At 44.2% G+C, this 16523-nt stretch overlaps 1 protein-coding gene across 2 annotated transcripts in view; it reads right to left on the bottom strand.

Annotated features, from left to right (window-relative positions):
* Nucleotides 1-16523, bottom strand: part of CIT (citron rho-interacting serine/threonine kinase) — a 144577-nt gene that overhangs the window by 62416 nt on the left and 65638 nt on the right. For both annotated transcript variants that reach the window (XM_015425327.1, XM_015425328.1), the window contains 5 exons: nucleotides 9155-9250; nucleotides 5963-6079; nucleotides 5218-5327; nucleotides 4095-4269; nucleotides 2348-2545 (listed from right to left, as the gene is read on the bottom strand). In XM_015425327.1, the coding sequence (XP_015280813.1) occupies nucleotides 2348-2545; nucleotides 4095-4269; nucleotides 5218-5327; nucleotides 5963-6079; nucleotides 9155-9250 (696 nt within the window). The remainder of the gene's footprint in view (nucleotides 1-2347; nucleotides 2546-4094; nucleotides 4270-5217; nucleotides 5328-5962; nucleotides 6080-9154; nucleotides 9251-16523) is intronic.

Raw genomic sequence — 16523 nt, 5'->3', positions numbered from 1 at the left:
AACTACTATAAAGGCAGAAAGAAAGTCCCCAATGGAAGGCAAATATCATTCTTTTCATTACATTCTGCTAAGACACACAACCCACTTCCAGTATAGCTGGATGCAAGCAGTACTGAAGACTCGTGCTTTAGTCAGAAACAGCCAGCAGCCAAAGCAAGTTAACCTCTACCAACAAATTTGGCAAAAAAAAATGAATAATAATAATAATAATAATAATAATGCTTTTGATTTATTCATCTTCTTCAAGCACTTTTTCTTTTGCAGGACAAGACTAAAATAGTCAGTAGCACACAGCATACATTTAGGTTCAGTTCAGAGGATCAAGAGAAAATGTTGTCTTGATGAATTATTCACTTGTCACACACAGTAAGATATAAAAACCAACAGGTTTTAGGGCAGCATTCATTTCATTAACTGGTGGCTTAAAACTGGACAGCATGTTAGAATAAGTAGCATGTTATTAAGGATAAAACACACAATACCATCTGTATTCATGTAGATATTTTGTGGAACAAAGATGTTAAGAAAGTTTGGTTACTTACTTGTAATTAATCTGGCAATTAACATTTGAGCAGAAAATCAGTGTTGGGAAACATACAAATAAATTTAAATTGTTTCTGTCTCAATGAGATTCTATTTATAGGAGTGAGGCATATGCCAGTATCTTGGATTTCTACTCATCAATTGGAATATCAAAGGGACATCTTTTCATCACTTGGCATTCACTTGCCAAGCTATTGATCTATTAAAGGTTAGCAGAGTTACAGGATGGTCATAATCTTTTGAGCTCTGCCTAACTTGCATGTTTCAACTCAGGGGACAAATCAATTTTTGCAATTCTAAGGTACAAAAATCACCAGGTTATACAGTGTTTTACATTGTAAGGAAACTTGCAGTGAGGCCACAGCATAAGAGATCTCAGCACTATGTGTGCGCATTCAGCATAAACCAAGCCAAATGCATACCCCAAAAATATCTTATCGGTATTTTTTGGGTATCAGAGATCTGTATTCAGCTACCGATATGGCGGAGACTAAAAAAAAAAGAGCCGGTTTTATTCAGCTTTTATTCAGGTTCATTCACCAATACCCAATTGAAACCCTGCAGGAGCCAAGAGTCAGCTGTTGAGTTCAAATGCCTGCCTGGGGAAGATAAGTCAGAGAGAGCGGCCTTAAGGAGGGAAAGAAATTTATTTTTATTTATTTATTTTATTCGATTTATACCCCGCCCTCCCCGCAATGCGGAGGCATTTAAGCATCCACTGGTCAGTTTCATTCCCATCTGCCTGTCAGCTGTTAGGTTTAAATGGCCTAAACCTAACAGCTGACCCACTGGGAGTGAAACTGACCAGTGAAAGTAGGAGAGTGGCTGGGGGAGAGTACTTCTCACTCTCCCTTCCCTCCCTGTAGTATAACAGACCCAAATATATTCAGAAATACTGAATATTTCCCCAATCCAAATACTATAGAGGTATCAGACTGGGGAAATTCAGTATTTACCAATATTCTGGGGTCTAATATACCCAAATCTGAAAAATCCCCATTTTTTTCTTTTCTTGCACATCTCTACGCAGCACCAGTTTGTATTCAGAAATCAAGGTTTGATTCAAAATGAGAACAGGGAAACTTTTGGGTAAAGACAATTCTTTCCTTTTAGGAGTCTGAGGTTTCAGTTTTTTTGAATTTTCCTTTTAGAAGTGAAATGCTTAATCTGAGGTCACATAAGAACTTTTGTTTCTCTTGAAGTGCCCATTAGAACAAATCTGCAGTATCACACTGAGTAGACGCTTTCATATCATCATTCGCCAACAGAACATTTCTTTGCCCCTTGAGGTCAGGCTATAAAAACCTCTTGCAGTCTTATGATCAAAAATAGCACCTGGTATAGAATTCTCTCTCTTTCCAAGATAACTTAGCTGTGCCTGTTTAAAAGATAGCCTTAGACTTTGTGAACACCAAGCAGTCATTTATTGTTGGGGTCCCTTTCTGCATGCAACAATGTGAATTGAAGAAATCTGGGAAAGCAATGCACCTCAAAATTTAGGTATCATGTAGGGGGGGTGGACTACTTTGTACTAGTTGAAGAGACAAACACAGGTGAGGAAAAATATCACATCTAGTGGGACTTTTTCATATCTTAAAAGTATAAGTCTGTTATGGGTTACAACTCTATAAGCATCAGCTCAGTATCAAGCACACGTAAGGTTAAGCACAGCAGGAACAGTCACAGTTTGCAGATTATCAGCCCAGGTTAAATCATATTATTTCACCATCACATTTTCAAACTGATTCAGAGCCTCGCTTTCACAGGCACAGATTCTGTGTCAGCCCAGAATGATAGAGCTTACCGTCAGCGCTTGAATCTCTTCTTCTGCCTCAGCTGTAGTTTCCTCCAGCTCAGTTTTTGCTTCCCGGAGTTGACTTTCCAGAGCTGCACGTGCTGCCTGCAACCCTGAAATCTGAGATTCCCTCTCCTGGAGGGTGAGCTGCAATTCTGTTAGCTGTCGTTTCAGTTCCAATTTTTGTTCTTCGTGTTCCAGGCTAACCTGAAGAGTTAAGTACAGCATTGATACCTATTGTACTTCAAGAGGGTAAACTTGCTAAAGAGTATAATTCTGGAAAAGCATCACAATTCAATGCCACATGGCCAGGTTGGCACAGGTTCTTTAATGCAGATTGGGAAACACATAAAAGATTTAAAATAATGCTTCTAGCTCACTATTGGGTTTTCTGTATCAATCTAAGACATCAGATGTGAAAAGAAATTCCAGATATAATTCTGTGGCAATAGAAACCCATTAAGGCCAAAAAAACAAGGCAATGCCAAACTGAACAGGCTCCACCCATGGTTAGTGCCCCAGTTCTGCACTACAGTAAAGTGCACTGAAGACAGTAAAAGTCCAGAAAACTTTCCTAAACTGGGTGCCAACTATTGAGCCTCACAAACCATAGCCTTGGATCATATTCAGTTCTCCTCAGGCAAGTAAAAGAGGGGAATGTTTTTTCTTTCAATTGATTTACAGGTTCATATTTTTCCACATACACAAATTCTAGAACCACTTAATTTGTCTGTGGGTGGTCCCTATTGTGTGGCATTTATGATTGATACAGGGTACAGATGCTTTACTGCGATCTCTCTGGTGTATTGATAAACATTATGTGACTAAAAGTACAATAGCAAAGTAGCAGAAGCCATTTCAAGGAGTTATTATGCATCTCTTCAAATACCCTTCCAGGATTCTCCCATGACCAGGGCAGTTATTTTCATGCAACTATTAACCTGGGTAGCCCAGCTCAGCCTGAGCTTGTCAGACCTTGCGAGCAGTACTTGAATGGGATACCGCCATGGAAATCTAGGGTTCCTATATAGAGGAAGATTCAGGTGCGTGTGTTGGTTTGAATCAGCAAACAAAGTTTGAGTCCAGTGTCACCTTTTAAGACCAAAGTTTTATTCTGGCTGTAAGTTTTCATGTACACACAGATATCTGAAGAAGTGGGTATCCACATGAAAGCTTATTCCCAGAATAAAGCTTTGTTGGTCTTAAAGGTGCCACTGGACTCAAACTTTATACAGAGGAAGGCAATGGCAAACCACCTCTGCTCCTCTTGCCTGGAACGCCCCATGGAAGGGGTCACCATGAGTTGGTTGTGACTTGATGGTATGTTCTTATCCTCATGTACTTAGGGCAGTGGTCTTCAACCCATGGTCAGAGCCCTCCTGCTGGATTGTGAACCCATATAGCCTTTTTTCCTGATTTCTGGAAGGACCTGCTGCATAAAGAACAGCACTGTCATTTCTCCTGCCTCTACTTGCATGCTTGCTGGGGAAAGCTGCAAGATCATGAGGCAAGGTCACTCAGTGATGGAGAGAACTCCTGCAGGGCTCTAACCCTTGGCTTGTTTCTCATTATGTTACACCTCTTAGTGTGCATCCTGGGTCTGGAAAGTTTGAAGGACACTGGCCTGGAAGATATTATAACGACAGCATTAGTGAACATCAGGGCCAACACACTGCTGGTGCTAAACAGCTGTTAAATACTGCTAGCAGTAACTGCGGAAACAGTAACATCAGCAAGTATTAAAGTAAGGCCATACCTCTCGCAACCTAGTCTCCAACTCCAACAAGCGTGTCTTGTCAGTGTGATCCTGGTGGCTGATTTTTTCCAACTGTTCCTCCAACTTACTGTTCTGGGCCTCTAACTTTCCTGCTTGAGTTTCCAAATAAAACTTCTGTTGTCTGAGCTCAGAAATCATTTCTTCTTGGGCTTTCCTGAAAAGAGGGAGAATGTTGCTCTCTCAAGAGGAACAGAATTTGATTTTGTTAGTCTCTCAGATGAAGTCACTAATCTTCAGCAACCCAAGGCCTCTGAAATCAGAATATAAAAGTCTGCATGACTGCCTGCAGAAAATACCCCTCATTGCTTTGATCCTGTAAACATAAGCAGATCAAGGAATCCAGAGCAGCAGTAGCACTGTGCTTCCTCCACTCTGATGTAACTGAAGTTTACATTGGCAGCCACCTTAACCAATACTTGCTGGTTATCTTGATGAGAAGGAACCTTGATTTGTATTAACCAGTATTAAGGCAAGTAGCCATATAAACATTAATCATAGCACAGACTAGCAAGGAAAATCTGTAGGGGGCTACAAAGTATCCCCACACTTAAGAGACCAGTAGAATTTCAGTAACACTGGGCCCATTAACACTTCTGAAAACCAAGCACACCGTATGGTTCAAAACAAGCCCTGCAAGAGTAGTACCAGCTTGTCTTCCTCTTCCATCCCATATAACCAGAAGCCTTTGGATCACATCCTGTTGCATTCTGAAAATCAATTATTTCCCAACTCAAGCTAGAATTATGCATATATGGGAACTTTGTTCAATCCTCATTTCCCCCTTCAAAAAGGACAATAGATTCTAAAACTTCCTGGACTCCCCCCTTCCAAAAAAACCCACACCTGAAAATGAAAGTTGCCAGATTACAGCAGCACTGAAAAAGGTGACACACTGTAATTTAAGAAAGCATCCAAGGGCAAAGGAACAATGCAGGCTTGCAATTCGTATTAGTGAAGCAGCCAGTCACACAAAAGACAGCAAGCTCATGTCAAACGCGTCTTTATTAAAAGGACTTACTTTACTATTTCAGTATCAGGAATGCAACACTTCTCCCAAGCATGGTAAACCAAAAGACGGGTTAATAGCAGTTCTTGTACTTACATGTTCCTCTGTGTAAATAAGCTGCTATTTGCTGCGAGCTTATTTGCTTCGGACAATTCCACTATTCTCTGTTCCAGAGACCTAATCTTTGAATCCATAGCATTGATCATCTGAAAGAAAGACATCTTTTATTAATACTGTACAACACTAGCATTCAAAATAATCTGAGGCTCTTTGGAAGCTTATCAGAGGATCTATAATGAGGTGAATAGTGACAGACAAGCTTCCCTGAAAGACAGCTTGCCTAATGCTATTGATCTTCTCTGAAATGCACAGATGATGAGGAGGGACAAGTCCTGTTGCAGGTAGGGCACATTTCCAGTTCGTAAAAGGTGATGTGGAAGATCTAGAAGCTAACCAACATATTTTAGAACTCCTCCAATAATCCTCTCCAACAAATGGCAGACAAAACTCTGCTTTTCTCCCTAATGGTGACTCAAAGAGAGCCTTAAAGTCAGAGGCAATATGGCTGGGAACCAAGAACCAATTGGGGGGGGGGGGAGAGAACTAAAGAAGAAACATCCTAGATGCCCCTTTAGTCTGATCCAGCAGGGCGGCTCTTATTGGGGACAGTTCACCTGCACTATGTAAAGGAATTACAACCCTCAAACTGCATACCAGGACACACTTGCTAAGCTGGTGCAAACCATTACTCTGTACCGTCAACATCGACAGATATAATTCTGATCCATTTGGCTATCCAAAAGTGACCCAACTTGTTGATCTCAAATCGCAATTCACATACTGCTTTCTGTTCCGAAAGAATTTTGCATTTTTCACGGGCTTCCTCTTCATGTTTCCTCAGCACGTTCTCTAGTGCCTCTTTGTCTGCCAAATCTTTTTTCATCTGATTGTCAAGCACCTAAAGAAAAGAAACAATATTCCTTCATGCCCATTTCCATTCATCATGAAGCAACATCAGTAAAGGGCGCTGTTCTACAGCAAAACTAATCCAAAGGTATTGACACCAATGGTGGAAAACTGATGAAAGGAAGGTACCATAAGAGTAGCTGAACAGATGGTTTGCATGCAGAAATTCAATCCTTGTCATTGCCAGTTAAAGCACTGCTTGCTGTTGCATGACCTTGCCAGTCAGCTGAGGTCCTTCCACCAAGATGATGCTGTTGTACACTGACAAATGACAGTGGGTGGTTACCAGAAACAGAGCATTCTCAGTAGTGGCACCTCAACTATTGGCAAGATGGGATACTGATTTCTTAAGCTATCTCAAGCTGCAAGGCAGGGCTGGAAAAGACCATGGAGAGCTGCTGCCAGTCAGAGCAGATGATTCTTGACTAGACAGATTGATGGTCTAACTCCACAGAAAGCATCTTCTTATGTAAGTCTTATGTAAGTGCCATGCTTTTTCAGTAATGCAAGGCACTATTGTTAACTATTTCGGGCGCTGGAGCAGGAGACAAGTCTGACCCATGAGAAACAATCAGCCAAGACGGTCCCTTGGCATCAGCCTCACTGAAATGAACAAGAGCTGCTCAAAAGCACTGTCAGTAGATTATGCTCCAGGTCTGGATCATCTGCTACTGTACCACCCTGCATGAAATGGCTGCTTTCATGTGCCTTGCAGAAGGGTAGCCTCTGTTCCACAGCACATGATCTGAGGTTGCCAGCCACAGATTACAACATGACCATACTACATGACCCAACCTTTTGGAGCCTGCGGGCTCCTTTGGAATTCTGACACAGGGTAGTGGGCCCAACCAACAAAAATATCACGGAGCAAGGTTATGCATAATTCCAATAGTAGCTCTTCAACACTTCAGGCAGAAGCTCTGTTTAACAGGGTGCCTTTTAATCTGCACAGCTAATCAGATCTCTGGTGGCCAATCAGAAGCCCCACTGGGCAAAAGCCCTACCTAGCCCCGCCCACTTTCTAAAAACACTAGGCAGGCACCAGGAAAGGTTTGGCGCCATGGTACCCACTACCACATTGGGGATCCCTGATCCAAATAGTCTGTGTGTTCATTAAACTGCAGTTTTTCCCATGCAAGTGCATCCAGTGGCCTTTAATCACTGGGAGCAAAACAATATTAACAAATAGATTTTTTTTTTTAAAGGTGAGGGCACCCATGAGCTAAGCAGTGCAAAATACAAAACTCCCCTTTTTGCTGATTCTCAGATTACCATAAGAAGCTTATTGCTGAGAGTTCTGTGCACCTCAACAGCAGGTAATTTTGTACTTGCAACATGTTATTGCAATTCTTTTCCCCACTGGCAAATATTCATTACAACTTGATTGGGGTGTGTGTGTCAATCTTTCCCCCCGTTTCACATAGGCGAAGGTTCAGATGCAACATCTTAACAGAGGTGAACAAACTTGGAGGATCGTCATGCTTACATGTCCCTTCCTCCCTCCTCCCATATAGGTGGATAATTAGACATTTTTGTGTTGCTAAGCCACAGTTTGTTGTCCCATCTGAACTGGCAGAGTATAGTTTATGCTTGCCCTGCAAACAAAGATTCCAAAGCACAATCCATTTTCAGTTTGGAATGCTGGTTTATAAGAAAAGTCCAAGCCACAGCTTGGTGGTTCAGATACAACAGCAAACTGTGATTTGCTACAAAAGCAGGAATCTCTAAGTAGCTGGCAATGTGCCAGGAGAGGAGGGCATTCAAGAGTTCTAAGATCTCTCAGCCAAGTTCATACAGAGGCAAACAATGGTTTGTCTTGTTTGAGTAGGTCATAACTTCAGCAGGTGATTTTATAATACAAAAATATTATATTTATTCACAAGCCAAAGGGGAAGTCTTCCTTCAAAAAGATGAAACAAAAGCTGAAGTCTAATGACTGAGTATTATTGCCCTGCAAAAGCCAGATTTTTCTCCATTAAACTCCACTGCTTGTCAAGTGTGTGTCAACTTGCCCCATGGATATTTTATATGCCCTATCTGACAAATCTCTCTTCCTTTCATTACCTTACTGCAAGGCATCCTGCATTTTCAGATAGGTCGCAATGCTCTTTATGTTCTGTTCTCCAACTATTCATTCATTCTTTTCATGACAACTTTCCTTTCCTAATGATCATCTTTAAAAATCGTGACTCATAGTTTAGAGCACAGGGTTTTGTGTTTTTTCCCCATTGTCCCATTTAGTTACTTCACTTTCCAAGATACTATGTAAGTTTACAGTAGCACTTTAATCAATCACAAAATGGAAGGATGGAAAAAAACCCAAGATACTTCTACAGAAAACTTGATGAATGGTACATAGTAGATTTTTTATACACTCTAGTTTACTTAATTTTATGAGATGCCTATAGTTTCAGATCAAGGTGGTTCCCAATAGCAGCATCAAGTAAAGAGACGGGATACCCCTTGATTCAACAGTGGATGCTACTGCTCTGAGAAATTGAATTTAGTTCTGAAAAACATACCAGTTCTTCCTTTGTTTCCCTTTCTAAGCCATACTTTCACTTCCTCCTCTCCAATTTTCTGCCTTTCATATTATAAACCAACACAAAGAATTTGAACAACCAGGTTTTCCCACTCACTCTCAATTAATTCCTCCCCTCACTGCAGCCCCCATCCCACATGGCTTTTGTCCATGGAGTTCCCATGATCCCCACCATAACCTTTTTTGGTGGTCAAAGGCAACACTCCTCCGCCTTTCTAACCAGCAGAAAAGCTTGTTGGATCCAGTACATAGGATATTTCAAGGCATCATCAAAGTTCTATTCATGCACAATGGGAAAATAATAGAGCCTTCAATTTTCTCCAAGAAACAGACATGATTGTCAATTGCATCAGAACTTAGGATTGGTTTCTTATAGCTGTAACCTAATAAAGGTTACATCTTACATATCACCAAACCCACACCTCAGTAGTGGAGAAGAACTCAAGGTACTCAAAAAGCAAACTACTTAAGTTGTATCCAGAGGGCTAGGAATCTTTTACATCTATAGATAAAAGATATCTTTACTTTGATCCTTTCTTCATACATCTGTTCTTTCTGTTTCAGGTGCAACTCTAGGTGCTGTGCTGCAAGCTGTGCCTCCCGGTGCTTCTCCTCTAGCTCCTAGATGCAAAAGATGTAAACATATCTCAAGAATAAGGAAGAGGAAAATACAAAAACAGTAGAAAACAGCTATGAAATATATAAACATACTACCACTTAGCAACGTACAATGCCTGGGTCATCAGTTGCAAACTGTAAAATGCAAAGTTGCCCAAGCATAAAGTTATCTGAGATTACATAGGAATCTGGAAATAGTTGTAAATGATTTCACACAGCCTTCCTTGCCAGAGGGCAATACAGCAAACCTCACCAAGCTATTATTTAGCAGCAATTTTACTGTGAAGATAGTGCAGTCCATTTGAGGGCTTGGATTAGCATGGGTGCCTGAAGACCCTCGCCTAGTAAGCAAGCACGTCCCTCATCCTGAGAGCCTGTGATCCCAGCAAAGCAGAGGGACCACTGTAGAGGAATGCTATGACATAACAGTGCTCGGTCCTAGCAGGAAGGAAAATGGTATCAATTTGCCTAAATGTGAAAGGGCTTATCTGTGTGTGTCCCCTCTCAATTTTTCCCTTGGTCCCAACTCCATATTTAATTTATTTATTTACAAGACGTATATCCCGCCTTTCAGTCCAATCAGGGCCACAAAGTTGGCCCCATATATCAGGACTCTATGTATATGACAGAATTTCCACTGAGTGACAATGATGCTATCATATTATTCGAAGCCCAGTTACATCTACTTTCACTTGCAACATCTGTGCCCAAGGAGAACCAGAGAAGCTCCAACAGTCTTGTACCTTACACCTAATGGCTGGAATGAATATTTTAAAAGTCAGCTGGTTTTCCATTCATACCTTCAAACTTAGGCCCTCTTCTGCCAAGCTAATGGCCCAAAGGGATGTTGATTATAATACAATTATCTGTAGAGTGGTAGGAAACTCAGAGGTAATAAGAATGCAGCAGTTCACATGGAGACAAATTTCAAGTCATTCCTCATTAGAAGAGGAGGCTGCACTGGATAACTCTTTTTAGATATTGCAGCAGCCACACTACGACACACTTTCCCTGTCTTCATCACCTCAACATAACTTTCTCTTTAAAACTATGATTTATGGCACAACCACTTGTTTGAGAATGACCACTTGCCCATCATCCTGATTTGGCCAGCCTCCGCTATTAGGAAGAAGTATGCTTCCAAAAGAGAAAGAGGACACCCCAAGTATCACGCCTGCTGCTGCGTGACAGATTTGTCAGGCCTTCGAAAACAGAAGACATCAACGAATGGACAAATGTTATGGTATCCAGTTGCACCAGACCTGAGTCATAAAAATTTTAAGGCAACATTATAAAAATCAAGTCTTCTGCATCTTAAATAATCAGAACATCTGCTTCTACACCACAGTTCACCCTTACCTTTCAAAAAGCAACACTACCCTCTCTTAAACCAGGTTTGTTGTGTGTCCCTGGAAGTGACAGTCTTTTTTGTATGACAAAGTTTCAGGCCATCCCAAAGAAGCTAAAACTGGCTCCTGTATAAATAATTTGTTAATAGTTTTGCAACAACTGTATTGCCCAGAACCCAAATGTCACCTGTACATACACCAAGGAGCCTTCCATAACATCAAGGAGAGGCTGTTTGAAAATGACACACAAAGAGACACAGATAAACCATTAGATAGATTATTTGCCAGCAGCTCCTACTCATCTGCCCCTGCCTCTGTTACCATAGCCACTTGCAGCATACACCTACACTCCCTAAAAGCCCAGACAATGCAAACTCTCTCTTCTAGCATTACTCAAGCAGGATTTATCTTTCTTTTAGAAAAATAAATTGCTGATTTCTTCAGTAATGGGATATCACTGCTCTTTCCCCCCACAAACCATATTTATTTGGTGCATTTTTATCCTATCCAGAAAGCAAAGACAGGTTGTTTACCTGTAACTGATGATCTTTGAGTGGTCATCTGTGCATTCACACCTCTGGGATATAGTGTGCCTGCACAGACCCTGATCGGTATCATGGAAAGCAAAAGGGATTATTGCGCCCGCTCCCCAGTCACATGCTGGGCTCCAGTGCACATGACTAGGAGAAGGGCATGAGGATCCCACCAGTTCCTTCTGATCGCTGCCATCAGTCTCAGAGCAATAAAGAGGAGAGGACCGAAAGCAGAGGGGAAGGAGGGCGGGTGGTGTGAATGCACAGATGACCACTCGAAGATAATCAGTTACAGGTAAGCAACCTGTCTATCTTCTTCGTGGTCTCTGTGCATCACACCTCTGGGAGATTAACAAGCAATACAGGCCTACCTGGAGGAGGGAGCTGGAGGTCCTAAACATGCGCCGCCTGCAACACAGCTTGTTCCACCGCAGAACGATGATGCACATCCAAGGCGTAGTGCTTCACAAACGTGTGAGGAGTGGCCCAGGTTGCTGCATTGCAGATATCTCCAAGTGACGCAACTCATAGGAAGGCTGTGGACATCACCACTGTTTGGGTGGAATGCGCCCGAAGCGGAACTGGAAGTGGCTTCTTGGCCAACAGGTAGCACAGCTTGATCGCCTCCATGATCCATTTGGACAGCCATTGCGATGACAACTTCTTTCCCTGAATAGGTAAGGCATGGGAAACAAATAGGGCTGGTGATTTCCTGAAGGGCCGTGTTCTATCCAAGTAAAAATGCAAGGCCCTTTTCACATCCAAAGTGTGGAGATGACGTTCCTCATCGTTCCTTGGAGACAGGAAAAACACCGGGAGAATGATGTCTGCCTGCAGATAGAATTCCAAAACAATCTTGGGCAGGAACGAGACATCTGGGGCCAAGGTGACACCATCCTGATGAAAATTCAAGTAAGGTGAGTCACAGTGAAGCGTGGATAGTTCACTCACCCTCCTGGTAGATGCAATAGCCTCTAGAAAGGCTGTTTTCAAAGAGAGGAGTTGCAGACTACAAGTAGCCATAGGCTCAAAGGGCTTGACCATCAGTTTAGCAAGCACCAGAGGTAAGTTTCAGGCCGGAGTGGGGCCATGACATGGAGGGAAAAGGTGGTTGAGGCCCTTAAGAAATGGTTTGGGTCGCGGGTGAGAAAAAATGTAATGGCCATCTACCGCAGGATGATTAGCAGAGATGGCGGCTAAATACACTTTCAACGAGGCACAGCTAAGGCCCAGGTCCAAACGGGACAACAAGAAGCCACAAATTGCCATTAAGTTTGTAGGAGGTGGTGGCAACTTTAATGAGTGAAGGTACGCTAAGAATTTCTTCCACTTTCCGGCATAAGAGGCCCGTGTAGAAGGCTTGCGGCAGTTCATTAGGATATGGTCTATCCTGTCCCTGAGTTTCAACATAGGATCCTCCAAGCAGTGAGTTTGAGATGCAGTACATTGTGATGCAGTACTTGCCCACTCTGGGCGAGGAGAAGATCCGGTGCCGGAGGAAAGTGGGTGAAGGAGCCCTTGGATATGTGGAGCAGAGCAGGGAATCAGTGTTGCCAGGGCCACCAAGGAGTCACCAGGATACATCGAGGCTTTTCCTTCATTATTTTGGCGATCACTTTGGTAAGTAGAGGGAGCGAAGAGAAACACATGTTTGTGGGATCATGGGAAGAGGAGACCGTCTCCCAGAGATAGTGGGTTTGTCCCCACTCTGGAGCAGAACAGACGACATTTCTTGTTCTGATGTGTAGCAAACACATCTACGTCTGGGTGACCCCATTTTTTAAAGATTGGCTGAAGGTATGTCCAACTGAGTTCCCACTCGTGCCATAATGCACCTCCCCTGCTCAGGAAGTCAGTTTGTACATTTAAGGACCCGGGTAGATGGACGGCCATCAGGAGGTGTCCCACAACTGGCACTCGTCCCAGATTTCCAGGGCTAGTCGACAAAGTCCTCTGGATACCGTGCCCCCTTGACAGTTGATATAACATAGTGCCGTGGTGTTGTCGTGAGAACTGCTACCACTTGTTGAGTCACTATGCGACTAAAAGACCTGAGCGCATATTGGATGGCCAACAGTTTCAAGAAATTGATGTGGTGGTGAGTCACATGAAGTTCCCATCGAGCCCCTACACATAGTCCTCTGAGATGAGCTCCCCAACCCCATCTGTAGTGAGTGTCATTGCCAGGGATCGAGGGTGGAACAGGGCTCCCGCTAGAAGATTCTGTGGATTTTCCCACCATTGTAGTGAATCCAACACAGGTGACGGGAGGATGAACCTTTGAGATTGAGGTTGCCGCTGAGGATGGAACCTTTGTACGAACCACAGCTGAAGTAGATGCATCCGAAGCATGGCAAAAATGATTACTGCGGTACGGGTGGTCATTAGTCCCAGTAGACGCTGGATCTGCCTCGCGGAGGCATCTCCTTGCTGCCAAAGGAGAACGATGAGGGTGATGATGTCTTCCACTCTTTTGGGGGAAAGAAACGCCCTGCAGTCCTTCAAATCCAGAATCACTCCAATAAACTGGACTCGTGTTGAAGGGATGAGCATCAACTTTTTGAGATTTACTCTTAGTCCCAAGGTTTCCAGGGTGTCCAGAGTCAGGTTGATGTGGCTGAGCAAGGAGGTTTTGGTATCTGCCACCAACAACCAATCGTCGACATACAGAAAAATTTGGATACCCTGTAAGCAAAGGTATGCCATGATGATCACCATCACCTTCGTAAAGACCTGGGGCACCGTGGACAATCCAAAAGGGAGGGCTTTGTACTGAAAATGCCTGTCCCCCACAGCAAAATGCAGGAACATCCTGTGGGTTGGGTGGATAGACACATGGAAATATACATCTTGTAGATCCAGAGTCACCATCCTGACTCCTTGTCCTAGAAGTGGAAGGATGGTCTGGAAGGTTGTCATAAGGAATTTATTGTAGGTGATGAAGCAATTTAGGTTTCTGAGGTCCATAATGGGGTGGAGGCCTCCATCCTTCTTGGGAACTGTGAAATAACGGGAATAGAAACCTCTGTAATGTTGAGGCACAGGAACTGGCTCTATGGCATCCTTCTGAAGAAGGTTTTGGATCTCTTTGAGGAGTGTGTCTGACAATGGAGTGACTACGAAGTTGGTGACTATGGGGACCTGCAGAAACTCTATAAGGTATCCCTCCCTGATTACCAAAAGAACTCACCGGTCTGACATTATTTGTTGCCAGGCAGATAGATATGGAGACAGGCCGGTGGGAGGCATGGATAGAAGGCTGAAGTCAAAGGCCCTGCTTGGGGGTCTTTGGGGCCTTCACCCTAGACTGTATAGTTGATGTAAACTTGGGTTTATTTCCATAGGGGTGCAAAGAACTGCTTGGAGATCTTTGCCACTGCGGCTCGGGTGAGGATTTCAGCGAGGATCTGCGAGACCACTGTTTATTCCAGGGTTTCCCTTTGCTATGCTTAGGGGATGACATAACCCCTAGGTTGCAAGATGTCTTGATGCTCTTGTCAAATTCTTGCAAGACAGTGTCAGTTGTAGAACTAAAGAGGCCATCACCCTCGAAGGGAAGGTCCTCGACCACAGTCTTGGTATCCTGCTGCAGAGCCATGGAGCGCAGCCAAGCATGGTGCCAAAGGGTGACTGCCGAGGTGACAGTTTTGGCCGCTACATCCAGCATGTGCTTGGCGATGCTTCGGCAAGAGCATGCCATCTTTCTGAACTCACCAGGCTTGGTGATTGAGGTCTTTGGGGAGAGTTGCAATAAACTCAGACAACTGCTCCCAGAGAGCATATTGATATCTCCCCATACAGGCCACGTTGTTCGAGGTTTTGATGCCCAGTGCTCCTGCAGAGTAGAATTTCCTGCCGAAGGAGTCTAATTTTCTTCCCTCCTTGTCGGAAGGAGCAGAGTGGCTATGCTTGCCTTTGGAAGAGGAGATGACAACTACTGCGTTTGGTTTAGAATGAATAAACAGAAATTCAGTGCCAGCTTCTTGCACTTTATACATATGATCCATCTGCTGGCTGGATATGGGGATGGAAGCCGGATGAGACCAAGGAGCTTTGGCCGTTTGTAAGAGAAGCGAAGTCATGGGTAAAGCGACAGCTGTTGAAGTGTCCATCTGAACAATGTCAAATACTGAATCTGTGACAGCAGGTGGTGGTTGGACAGTTGATAAGGCTAGTGTATCGGTCATTTGTTTGACAAAGTCCCCATAAGACTTAACGTCCTCGGAGGGGGATATTGGGAGGTCACCTCCTACTTGCTGCGGTGGAGAGGGTTCCACTGGAAGGAGTGGATTCTCATCTCCAGAATATGATGAATCAGAAGATCTCGAATGATCGGAGAGCTCTGAAAACGACATTTGAAGAATCGGTACCGAAGGCGTTAGGGACGATGGCTCTTTGAACCTCTTCGGTACCGATGGCAAAGGTTTATGACTTTTGGCTATTGGCTGTGATGGCTGTGGTCTGACGAACTCCGGTGTCGGGGGAGGGTCTCGATACTGAGAGAGATGGGATGAGGTAGATTGACAATCCCATTCCATTGGTGGATGTGGGGGGAGCCACAGCATGCCACCAGGAAAAGGATAAGCCCCATACAGATACTGCCACTGGCGTTGATTCCAGGAAGGCAGAGGGTGGTAGAACAGTCCCGTTGGTCGATCCCGATCATCAGGTCCGTGTGGGGAAGGATGCACAAAAGTGCCCACTTCATGGTCCGAATGCAGGCTCTCCACTCTAAAGGAGCGGGAGACTTGGGTTCAGTCCATGTCCTGCTCCGAGTCCGTGAGATGGACAGGATGCAGCCAAGGTGAAAGAGGTGCACCTTGTGGCTGCCCACGGCCAGATGAGTCAAGCAAAGTGTCTCCAGCGGGAATACCTCCCGCAGCCCTGCGAGGGGTCGATAGAGTCTTAGCAGGGGAGCCTTTCTTGTGCTTCTTGTGCTTAACAGGCCGGTCGTCCTTGCCTTCCCTGCATTTCTTAGAGGGAGTGTGGGCGTCGGACTGGGATGCCGGGATCAAGCGTTTCTGCACCAATCGGTCAGCGTCAGAATGGGCCGATGTCGGAGACAGTGTGGCAGTCGAGCCCGAAGCAGGAGTCAACATTGAAGCATGCCCCGAAGTGTCTTGCGACGATGCCATCGGTGGAACAGCTAACTCCAGCAGAGCTACACGGAGTCTAGCTGCCCGATTCTTTCTCGTTTGCTTTAAGAATTTGGCACAATGGGCACAAGAGTCCACTCGGTGCGATTCCCCCAGGCACAGGAGGCAAAGGGAGTGTCCGTCGGGGGGGGGGGCATTTTACTACCGCACTTCCAGCATTGTTTGAAGAAGCCCCACCGTTTGGCCATAGGTCGGGGGGGGGGGAGAGGAAGTCTGCCGAAGCAGAACACAAAGAAAG

The sequence above is a fragment of the Gekko japonicus genome, unplaced genomic scaffold, assembly GCF_001447785.1.
Source record: "Gekko japonicus isolate JY-2015 unplaced genomic scaffold, Gekko_japonicus_V1.1 scaffold135, whole genome shotgun sequence".
NCBI classification, from domain to species: domain Eukaryota; kingdom Metazoa; phylum Chordata; class Lepidosauria; order Squamata; family Gekkonidae; genus Gekko; species Gekko japonicus.
This window is presented reverse-complemented; position numbering and strand designations above follow the sequence as displayed.